Source organism: Cuculus canorus, chromosome 1, assembly GCF_017976375.1.
Source record: "Cuculus canorus isolate bCucCan1 chromosome 1, bCucCan1.pri, whole genome shotgun sequence".
In the NCBI taxonomy this organism is placed as follows: domain Eukaryota; kingdom Metazoa; phylum Chordata; class Aves; order Cuculiformes; family Cuculidae; genus Cuculus; species Cuculus canorus.
Genome location: NC_071401.1, coordinates 151,859,231 through 151,871,601, shown reverse-complemented (window position 1 = coordinate 151,871,601; position 12,371 = coordinate 151,859,231). Strand labels below are relative to the sequence as shown.

Sequence of the window (12,371 nt, the reverse complement as noted above, 5' to 3'; positions counted from 1 at the left end):
TTTTCGAAGGTGAAACGCAAGGAGATTCCTTTTGGCATTCCTCCTGAGGAAACTATTGTAAGTGACAGTCACCTTCCTTCTCCCAGGCTCTTTGGTCACTTGGAATTGGTCTCTCTCTCCCTTTCAATTATTTTTTTTATTATTATCTGTAAAAAAAAAAATACGGTGTGCTAAAGACAGGCATGAATGTTACCCATATTTAAACATTAACCTGCTGTTCCCCTCCTTTCTCAATGATTCACTTAACCCAATCACAGCAATAAGATCTTGATGCTGCTCTCCTTGAAGCAAGACAGTAAGAAAGGGGATGAGTGAGATGCGCCCTGCAATGAGTTTATGTGTTGTGAGATAAGGTCGATGTGAAATGGGAAAGATTATCCTGAAACTAACCCTGATCTGTGCTAGTGCTGCTGGAATTGTGACTCGGTATTGATGAATGTGAGAAGAAGTACGTCCAAAATTCACAGCAGTACAAATTTCTCCCTGTGTTAAACAGAAAAAAAGTGCTCAAAAAAGCTATGCATCAAGGAAAGTTCCTGTCCTACGTCACCAATACAATAGTTTGTTTTCTCCCTCTTTTTATGCTTTGTGTTACAAAAAAAAATTAGTAATAGTGGCAACATTATTTTTCTCCACTTCAGAAATGACATGAAAGTCCCAGTTCTATTAGCTTAGTCTTAAGTAAGGATCATGTGATTAAGAAAAAAAAATAAAATCTTGCTACTTCTAGTGTTCATAGAAGCAGCAAAGCAGCAGCAAAGCACTGAACAAGTAATGAAAAAGCTGTGAAAACATGTTATCAACTGTGTCTAGGAAGTTATTTATCGGGTTTCAGGAAATAACATTTTTTATTGTTGTCTGATTCATATATCAGAATTTCCAGGGCTGTTTCCCATGCCTGGGCCATTTGTAAGGGCTGCCTGAAACCAGCAGCTACCAAAGAATTTAGATGGTCTTCCTTCACTGAGATCACTGAGATCCAGCTGTAAGTTTTTGCACCATGTAGATTGCACTGGTTTTCAGATCAGTGTCAGATACAATTCAGAACAATTCAGATAAAATTTGTGCAGATCTACAACATTCGTTGTGCTGTGTCCTGGAAGTGGTTTTTTTTGTTTTGTTTTTTTTTGCTTTGCCTTTTTTTTTTTTAAGATTCTGAAGTTAGTTTATCTCCTGACTAATCTAATCTTCAGGAAGACAGCTCCTACATCGAAGTTGGTGAGAGCAAGTAGGTGCTGAAGACTTTCGGAAATCCAAGCTTCTATCCAGTCATTCATTACAAAGCCTGACTCATAGTTCTCATTATTTTAATCAGTGTATTCTAGATGCTGGATATTTTTTATAGCAAAACCCTGCGTGAAAGCTCTACAGAAGCAGTATTACATATGGTCTGCCTTTTCAACTTCTCCCAGACATTTCTATTCTCTAACTCCTGTTTGCTGCTGGCTGTTTCCGCACCACAGTGAACTGCAGTCATTAAGTCTGGGTGACAGTGGGATTTAAGTCTAACAGTGAGATTTAAGTCTAACCCACCTCTGAGAGAGGTGCACACAAGTGACAACTTCTGCTTCCACACGTGCTGTTTCTCTGCCTGGTGTATCAACACAGACTGTCTGACCTTCAGGCTCTTGCAAGATACAGGCCTTAGTGGTGCTTTTGTGAAGTCAGATGAGCAGAAAGGGCATCTTTTATTTGGAGGGGGTTGAGGATATTATGTCATAGCTGAGGATTATTTGGATTGATTTTTTACTCGAGGAAAGATGCAGTGAATGTAGTGTGAAAATCAATGCAGTATTGAAGTTTGCATTTTTCCAGTGTGAAGTCTTTAAGGACATGCTGCCGGGGAAAACGCTTCATCAGCCAAACTTCCCTCATTTTATTGCACTGCACAGGAAACAGTTTTTGTAGCTTAGGGGCTGCTGCATTGCTATATGTTTTGTGGGATAGTGAGACATCTGGACGTGGTCCTGGGCAACCAGCTCTAGGTGGCCCTGCTTGAGAAGAGGGGGTGACCAGGTGACCTCCAGAAATTCCTCTCAACCATTCTGTGATTCCTGATGCTCTATGGACTGCAATCTGTTTAACAGGAGAAGTCAGGATAAATTTTCTCCTTGTAGGGAGGTAACCAGAGCTGGCCAACAGGGGAAGAGCTGCATTTGGAAGAGAAATGCAATCCCTCAGGTTTGTGTAGTTGTCTAGCTACAACTTGAGTGCTTTGTTTAACGGTACTGTTGTACACCCTCTCCCAGTCCAGGAAGCGTATAGCAAGCCAGGTTGTTAAGTTTTCTGTCAACCTCCACTACTTAAGAGAAGATGGTAAGTAATAACAGTAACAGTCCTACAGAATGTTAGTTTGACTTTCCTCTGCTTCTGTGCTTGACTGTTTTTATGCTCCAGTCTGTGTATACATAACCCAGCAATAAGATAAGACAGCAAATGCATTATCTCTTTTCATGTGCTTCACCTTATTGCTGTTTGCCATAATTTAGTGATGCACCAAAGAGAAAGGCGAGTGCAGCAAAATCTATTTGCAAACAATGTATCTTAGCCTGTAAGACTGATGACCTTCCAGAGCATGAGGTTTAAATGGAAATGTAACAATAATTTAATTTAATTAACTGGGCTTTTAACTAATATGAAACCATATCTCATCCTGGCACATAACTTCAAAATGCATTTTTCTCCTCGCTCATCCAGAGCACTTGCCCTGTTCTGTTCCACAATTATGCTCATGACTGGCACCCATCCCGGCACCCTACTTCCCACAATTAACTTTCTAAGAGCTGCTTTCTTTGCCTTTATCCCAATGAGGATTAGGTGGCAGCTGTTAGTAATTGCAGAGTAAGACACATGTGAAAAAAGAATCCTAAGTTTAGGTGTACAGTAATGGGTTCTGAATTAGCCACAACTGCTCAGGGAAATAAGTTTGCTGTACTGGTAGTTCTGTGAAAACAAATGTGACCCAAATTAACTTGGTAGATAGCCAGGTCCAAACAAACAGGAGTAGTAAATAAACTGTGGCATGCTCTGCTGCAAAATGCGGTTGTGGTTGCTAAAAACTTAGAGGAGTTCAAAAATCAACAAAATTCACAGATGAAAAATGCATCAAAAGCTTTTAATGAAAAAAATACCACCTCTATCTCTGAATTTCAGTGCCAGATCATGGAAGTACATACGTGGGTGGTATTGCTGTAGAATTTGCCTGGTTTTATGTTCTTCAGTAGTCACTTGCCACCACCCACTATCAGATGCTGGCTACTGAGCCTGATGGACTTTTGATCTGAAATAATACAGGCACTCATAAGTTGTTTGTCCTATCTTGTTGGCCAGTGTTCCCACTGTCATTCTGTTCATGCCAGTAGTGTTTTCCAAATTTGCTCTCTGCTAAGTCTACAAGACCAAGTCTTCAACCCCTTCAGAGAGACTCAACATACAGATTTCACTTACAGCTACAGAGCAATCAGTAATCACCTGGGAAGCATGGGCAAATTTCCCTATCACTTGTTTAGAGGGGAAAAATAGCATACTTGGGGGGAAAAAAAATCACTACTGTTACCTAAAGATATACAGTATAAGAACTGAAGTCTGGCTGAGGATATTTGTGATGACTTGGTAGAAGAGCTGCGCTCTTTCATCTCAATATATATATAAACCAGACTCAGGTGTTTTTAAGATTAAAAATACCTGCCTACTTGGGAAGGTAGTCACTATTCAATTAATTCACCAACAGAGAAGAAGCTAATGTTTTGTTTTGTTCCCTCTGTATCACAGAAGCAGGGAAACTTGATTTTAAGTGATATTTCTATATTAGACTTCTCTCCTCAAAGAGATGCTTCTGCTAACTCTAACGAACGTTTTATACAGTGGTAGCAACTGTGAGAAAGCTGAGTTAGGCTGTGCGCAGCCACTGTGTTTTAGCCAGCTTTTCCAGAAATAGTCAGTGCATAGTTAGGGAAGACAACTCTCTGGTAAAGTATCACTGGACGTGGAGGCTGTTGCTCTTGCTTCTCTGGTGTTTACCAGAGTGATCAGCTGTGTACAGCGTGCAGGCTCATAGGCATGTAATTTCTTTATTCATAGCCAGAAGCACTGAACAATTTAGATAATTTAATATATTTTCATTCTTTAATTATGGAAAGAATAAAGAAGAGTTTTCATGAAAGATCTTAAGTGAGAACTTACTATTTCACTTAGCTTACTTGAAAGAATCAGTCAGCATCACCTAAATGCCTTTCTATACTCTTCTCTCATGAACAAAAATACAGATCCTGAGAGCTAGAGATCTGAGGTGTACTATTTCTGCAGAATGGGGAACTATACAAGGGGCAAAGGATGTCACACTATTTTGTGTCACTTTCCTCTTTTACTGTTGTGTTTTGGTTTTTTTTCCTGCTGTATCTTCTAGGAATATTTGTTCTCTGAAGGCAACTCAGATAGAGCTTGTAAAGCCAGTCATTCACAAACATTCTGCATATGGGCCATTTTAACTAGGCTAGAGAAAAAAAAAATATTAAGACTTATAGAAAGTATTTAGACAATTTTTAGATAAATGAAATGGCTAAATGTTACCAGTTATATAAAAGTAGAGACACTTGGAGCTTGCAGAATTTTGCAACAGTTTGTGATTAAGCCACCTTAGCTATCTCAATCTGGCACAATACTAAGCACCTATTATTCACAGTGTTCCTGTATTCCTGTTAGTAAGACTACATGTAATACCCAAAAAGAGTGAGCCTTCACAGTGCTGTTGAGTAGCGTAAAGAGTTTTCCTTGCCACGCATTTGGAATGGTTACTTATTCATGAACAGCAAAGCCATGAAGAAATTATGCTTGGACCTAATTAGGACCTCTGTTTATGTCTTAGTCAAGTCTGTGTCAGAGGAGAGAAAATTTCAGGTATATTGAACCAATTGACATTTCAAGCTTCAACATATGCTCAAATCAAACACGTGCTAGCCAGCTGTAATGGAGCATTTGGAATAGGGACTGCTCCCTCAATTTTCAGAAGCAATTCTTGCAGACATCAGGCTTTAGGAGGGGAGGCTTTTGGGTTCTTTGTGCCAGACAGAAGGAACAGGAAGGCAACAGTCTCCTCCCTGCAGTGATGCTTTACCATGGTGTTAGATATTGGAAATCCTGAGAGCAAGGAAAGTAATGGCTCTTTGAAAGTGACTCTTACTTTTCCAGCCACCTTATACTTTGCCTGCTTGTCTCAGGCTATCCATTTAACATCTGAACCCCTGCCTTATTAGGCTTATTTCCGTAAGCACATTAGGACATTTTCTGGAGCAATATTGCTTTTAGACTAATTAGATGAAGAACATGCCATCCAAAATTAATAACATAGGAATAGGTAATAATAAAAGCAAGCTCAAGTCTAGAATTACTTTAACTCTTTTACTGTGTCAGTATGACTAGAGAACTATCTCCATGGCTGGTCTAAGCACAAGGATGTCAAGTAGCAGATTCAGAATGATATGCAGAGTTTAGGGAAGCAGGGCAAATGCTGCTTTGCTGACACCTTGTTGTGTTAATCCCTTTGTAGGGAGAAAGCTAGGACTGCAAGAAACTAGGGCTTTGATGGTGGGGATTTGGAATTATCCCTGCTACACACAGAGAAGACATTTCTGGAGATAAATTTGTATAACTAGAAACATAATGCTGTTGTTTCTATATGGGAGATAGAAACTAGATTTCTCTTCTAAGCACCATGGAAATTGCAGAGAGGGCAAGCAAGGAAGAATGAAATAAGGATGATGACTCGTCAGACCCATATATTAAACCACACCGTGTGTTACTTTACTCTCTAATTTCCTTTCTAGTGGTTTATAGCAGTGTCCTAGGATTCCTTGCTTGTGCTACTTCTGGCATTCTACAGTGCACAACATATAAAGAGCACAAGTATATAATACGTATATGTGTGTAGGTGACAATGCCAGCCAGATTGTACATGCAAATGATTACATATGAATTATATGCACAGGCAAGGAAACATACAAATGTATTTCTAAGAAGAAAACCAAAAATTCACACATAAGTTTGCCCTTTTGTTTGGGTTGTTTTAAGATAACTTGTTTTTTCTGCCTTTTTTCTTAAAAGTTTTACCTTTCTCCTTAAAGGTTTGCTCTAGTACCCTCAGTCTTTTTAATGAATGTCGCAGTGGGAGAAAGCCCTGCCCTGGTCACTTTCAGCAGTGACTTTTTGTATTTGAGAACTTGAGTCTCACAGAAAGAAAATGAAACGTAGCCCATGGAACATGCTAGTAGCACAAAGAAAGACTGAGTTTAGTCTTTCCACCTAGAAGCTGTACAAATGTTTTATTTAGACCTCACTGAAGAAATGTAAAAGTTTGCGTTTGACCTTTCAATACATAACAAAGAAAACCACTTATCTAAACACGTTCTTCCACTTTTGATTAAGTCTGTGTGATGTCAGTAGTTATAAATTAAATATGTTAGGCTTAAGGAAAATTTGAGTGTTTAAGAAACAAATTTTTTGCATTTTTCTGTCCCATTATTCCAAATGACTGGCCTTTCAAAAATCTTTAAGATATACAAGAAAAAAAAAATTATATTTATTGCTTCTACTTCAGAATCAGAAAATTCTGGAATGGCAGATGTAAAAGCTTTTGTTTCATTTGAAAGTGAAAGCTATGTACAATATACCTGAAGTTTTGTATTAAAAATGTATTTCATTTTTATCAGGATACATTGATGTCTCAGAATGGATTGTACCAAGTTGGAAAGACTGAAATAATTTTAATTATATTGTGTAAAGTGGTTGCCTCAAAGAACTTTTTTATTTCAAGCTTTCAGACACTTGAAATACTTCAGAGCTCCTGAAGTTAATTTAAAACCAGGATTTTAGATGTTTCTTTCCCTGGCATTTTATGGTTTTATATTGCTGATACTCAGAGATCTTACACTGTTACAAGAAACTAGTTGCAGGAAGATTTTCTCTCTCTAATGAAGATTATTTTTTCTTCCTCTTTCCTACTTTCCATTTCCTGTTAGTCGGAAGTGTCTTGGATCCCCAACAAACACTACTCTGGGATTTACGGGCTGATGAAGTTGGTTCTGACTAAGACTCTACCTTCCAATCTTGAGCGAGTCATTGTCCTCGACACAGACATAACTTTTGCCACTGACATTGCTGAGCTATGGGCCGTCTTTCACAAGTTCAAAGGTATTCTAACAATTTTTTCACTGTCGTTACTTGTAGGGGAGGGAGAATGGTAAAGCAAACAGTACAGTGGGGGTAAAAGGGCTATCTGAGATTTGTTAAATGTTTTCAATCTTTTGGTCTTTGCATATAATTCTTATAATTACAAGCTCTGTCCTCAAGAATGTTCCATATGGAATGATCGACAACACTGGTTATTGATGTAGCTGGTTTTATTGGTCCAATTATTTGGGACACGTGAGAACTTGACAATACCTCAGGTGATAAAGAAAATCATGATGATGCTATAGTGACCTACCATTCAAACACCTATTGGTATTCAATACTTGGAATAACTTGTTTTATATTGCTTTTTATTAATAAAGCCTAATTATTACTTTCAGTATAATTTTTCCATGTAACCATTGAAAATTAATGAAGTTAGGATCATACTTGGATCAGGGAGGAGGATGAAGAGAGCAGATTTATACATGTGAATATAAATGAGTTACTCTTGTGCCTTTTAATGAGTTGATAAAGAGTGCTGGATTTGAAGTATCTACCTAAAGTAGTTTTCTCTACCTGCCCCCATTTCCCATAGCTCTTTGAAAAACTCCTTGATAATTTAACCAAGAAAGGCCACTTTCAGAGTAACTGTGTAAGAATATGGTCACGTAAAAAGTCCCCTACTAACCTGCCACAAAACAGAGCACTTTCCTGGCTAACACACTGCTAAAACCATTTAATTCTCCCAGGCTCCAGTGTTGCCGGCTTTTCAGAGTCAGAGACATGCCCTACTGTTCTCCCCTTGCCCTCAGATATATAATGACACGCTGGTAAGTGCAGAGGCATTCCAGTATTCTGGTTTGAAGGTTTACAGGCCCGTAAAAGTGTAGCTTTGATGCATATCATCAGCACTCTTAAAATCACCTCAAGCAAAGTCAGCCTAAGCAAATGGTACTATTTATTTACAGAAGCCAAAATAAACTACTCTGTTAGAAAGGTGACAGAAAAAAGAGCACTTTTATTATATTTATCCCATGCTGACATCCACAAGGCCTCTTTGCCTTTCCCAGTATCCAGCTAACGGGCAGGAGCTATTATCTTCATCTCTGCAGTCAAGGACTGGGTGCTAGTAACTGCTTCTCAGTACATTTGCTTCCTTTCCCTTCTCTGGATACATTGGTGTCCCTTCAGCAGGCCAAAAGAATCACCTTACTTAACTGAACTATTCACAAATTTGCTTCATGAAGGAATATAAAGTTTTTCCTCCTCTTCAAGTGTTTTTCAGACCTCTTCACCAAGCTTTTTCCTACACTGAACCTTGAGCTTCATATAAACACATACCTTGACAGCCATAATTTACATAAATGTATGCAGAAGGAGTAATGCTGTGCTATTGTAGTGTCTCACTGTGTGCTGCTGTCCCATTAATAGTAATATTTCACTGAATATTGTGTATTAGCATGATGTAGCAGGTAAAGAAATGTGTATGAATGGAATTTGGGCATAGAGTAGTGCATGGTCAAAGACAGGAAAGTCCAAATTGAAGCAACGAGGGGGATCATCTCATTGCTTATATTTTCTGCCATAGTTTAAATGAAGTTCCTTTATTTTTTATTGGGGAAAGAAACTAAGCATAAAGACTGTTTGTAATGAAAGAACTATGGAGGATAGGCAGGCCTAAGACTGAAAATATATACAGACAAAAAATGTGGAAGCATTAAGAAGGGTAATTATTTGAAGTAAAAAAGTGGGTGTAAGTCCAACTTCACAGAGCTGGGCAAGGTTTTCCTGGTGATTAGAGCTATGAAAAGCTCTAACATACATATGGCAACAGAATTCCTGTGCTACTGCCAGCCCTCATAACATGCGTATCACAACTCCCAAATGTATGATTTTGTAAGTTGTCTGGTCTGTCTTTTTAATTCTGGCTGACCACCTGTTTCACCACAGTTTTTTTAATCCTGGCAATAGATCGGTCGGTGTCTACATCTGCTCATCTCCCAGATGGTCATGCACAAAGAAAGAATTAATGGCACAATCTCATAGCCTCAGGAGTCCAGCAAAATGGGAGAGGGTTTTGGAAGGCATGTACACCCAAAGTAGTGATCCTAAATGTTGAGGAGGAGGGGGAAATTAAAGTGTCTAAGCAAGAGCAAGAGCTTGTTCTCCAGCCTATGTCATAGGGCATAGTCCCATCCGGCAAAGACTCGATGGAAATGGATTATTCTGGAAAACAAAGGCAAGTCAGTTGGAGGGATGCTGTTGCTCTTTTTCTGGTTTGTAAAAGACTGGTTTAAATCATATGGTGATTTTCAGTTTGTCCTCAGTTTCTCTTTATTTCTCCTCCAGCACTGAGAAAGATTAAAAGGATGTCTCATGTCGTTAGCTCCAAATATTCCTCTAAAGGATCTGTTTTTAAACTAATGTTTCAATCCTCTCCTTGTTTCTCCCTCACAAGTCCCAAGTAAGTTTATGAAGATTTCTTTGGGACAAATCTACTGTGTTTGTTGAAATATTACTTAAACAGAAGAGAAATAAAACTCCTATGAAGGGAAGTTCTAGTTTCCAAAGGAACCTGACACTATGACCAACCCCAGCCTGGAGGGCAGCTTTAGAACCACAGACTCTCCTTCTAGAAATGTTCAAACACCCAGTTGTTAGTTAGAAGTAGCTGTTATCAACCTGCTTGCACGTTTGCACTAAGGATGTTGTTTGAGCAAGTAGAAGAATTTTTGACAATCGTTCAGAAAAGGCAGCAGGTTGCTGCAGGATAATCAATAAGACAGTCCAGTGCAGCCTCTTCCAATTTACAGCCACACAGATCGGTTAAAGAGAGAGAAGGTGCTAGAGCCTAGGGTACTTTCTGTGCCCAGAAGACTTCTCAACCAAACCAGTGACAAAGATAGACCAATAGCTCAGATTCCATTTTTATAGGACACCATGCTTGGAAGAAACTCAGATTCAAGATTGTCTTACAGTTTAACCAGGTTCAATTTGCTGTGTAGAATGGCCCATGATAAGTTTTAAATGTCACCTACAATACTTTCTTCTGCAAAGGTTCTTCTTCCAGTCATCTTAAGAGTTGCTGAAATGATCAGACCCTTCCATAGTAACTTAGTATTTTCAATAGTAAAGCTACTATTACGTTCGCTCTGTAGATGGAAAAAAAAAGGACTATGATTCCTTTATAAATTATTGCTCTTCTGCCCTTTTCAGATAAGCTACTTGCATATGCCCTTACAATAAATGATCCAACTATTCTGTAACTGACTGCACAAATTGGGGCTGTACGTATGTGATTTTATTTAAAAATCTCTTCTTTGAAGTGGCAACCTTAGGCTCTGGAAGAAATTCACACCTCTCTTCAGTAGTCTGAAAAAGTGTCTCTCAACCAATGTAGCATTTAAAAATTTCTCTTAGCCATTACTGGAGGTTGTATGATTATTATTCCTTTTATATGCAGGTTTCAATCTCTATGCATAAATATGTTTTTTGGAATCAATAACTTAAATTTCAAGATTCAGATCCAGCTATTCAGCTCGAATTTGGACATTTCTGCTTTAGCCTCATTCTCTCTTGCTCTCCCAAAGATAAGCAGCCTGTTTCTCTAAGACAGATATATATATATCCCCAAAATACTTACTTCAAAGGTGTAAGTCCACAGCCAGACTGGTGAAGATAACCTGTCATGCATGTTTTGTGTGACTTAGTTGACATTGATTATGTTTTCTATTCATCTTTCACTGGATTTTGGCAGTTCTACACTCAAGAAAGCACCTAGCCTGAGGGCAAAAGATTGGGACTGGAGATCATATGCATTCTGGGATGAAGTGCTGCAAAGCGTTTCAGACAGCAAGGATTAGTGTAACCAATATGCTTTTATTGCAGAAATTGAGTGAATTCTTCTGAGAGAATAAGCTGTCCACAGCTATGCTCTTTGCCATCAATCTTAAAGTTCTTTTAAAGGCCACATTAGCTAATTGTTTTATTATTCTTGCTCACGAAAACTTTTGGTATTGAAATGTGGGGTCTTTTTCCAAACTTCTGATTTTTACTTGAACTGTATGTTAAATATGGATTCTCAAGAACATTCATTGTAAATTGTATGGTGAATTTATTTGGGACCTGACTATAACAGTTGTCATAACTATTTGTGTTATAAGCTGCAGTTCCAGTCAGGATCACAGCCTCTTTGTGCTGGCTGCTGTACATAGACATAGCAAAAGACAGTCTTTGTGCTTTACCTGGTGTCAAATGACAATTCTTCTGTCTGCCTGGTTCCTTTAGGCTATCTAGTTATGAGTTACGGCTGGGACGCACAAATGTGACCTGAATAATCCCTGCAGAGGTCGGTATTGAGGGCCTCTGTATTAAGTATTTCTAAGGACCTATAGTAACTCAGAGGCTATACTGAACAGTGATGTCCTACTGCTACAACATGTTAGTCTCACAATCCAGCTAGCTGGTGTGATGAATGTTTTAACAATAGAGCCTGGGTAGTACATGACTAGTGTATTTCAAATAACTCTACCTGTAGATTAAGTCATCTAGAGAATAGAAGCTACAATTAGCGTTCATCTGTTCAGATAAGTCTTCTCTGGTAACTGATGAAGGTGTTAAGGCAGAATCGCCTACCTCCATTAACTAAGCATCCAAGGAGAAGTGGCAGGCTTGATAAGAAGACTGAGATCCCTATATTTATACTTTGCATGAATAAAAACAGGCTATAGAAGCTGTTTTCTTTGTGTCAGGAGTTCAAACAATCATACAAATCCATACTGACATCATAAATACCAGAAAAGGTCAACAGCAATTTTGGTGCAGAATCAAGTGCCCACAGCTGAAGAGGGATTGGCACATAGTCAATCCCAAACTTAAAATCTGCAAACACTCAGTATGTGGGTGCTTTGGCATATTGCTCTGCAGAATGCCTGAGGTAACAATCTAGGTTCATTCTATTTTTGCAGCTTCTTCAGGAAAAAGAGCAAACAACAAAAAAAAATCACAGTCTTCACAAAATTCAACATCTTGTGTAGGTGGTTTAGTAATGATATTCCTACAAGAACTGTTATGCATAAGGTTGTAATATCAAATGCATGCATAACTTTTCATTTGTGTGTGAATTTAGTGTGCCAGAAAGTAGGATGCTGATGGCACCAGTGAGAGCCAGGGAGAGTCAGCAGGTGCTGTATAAATTTCCCTGA

The 12,371-nt window shown here is 38.6% G+C and overlaps 1 protein-coding gene across 3 annotated transcripts in view; it reads left to right on the top strand.

Annotated features, from left to right (window-relative positions):
* Window positions 1–12,371, top strand: part of LARGE1 (LARGE xylosyl- and glucuronyltransferase 1) — a 284,444-nt gene that overhangs the window by 168,921 nt on the left and 103,152 nt on the right. For all 3 annotated transcript variants that reach the window (XM_054062457.1, XM_054062449.1, XM_054062466.1), the window contains exon 6: window positions 7,014–7,185. In XM_054062457.1, the coding sequence (XP_053918432.1) occupies window positions 7,014–7,185 (172 nt within the window). The remainder of the gene's footprint in view (window positions 1–7,013; window positions 7,186–12,371) is intronic.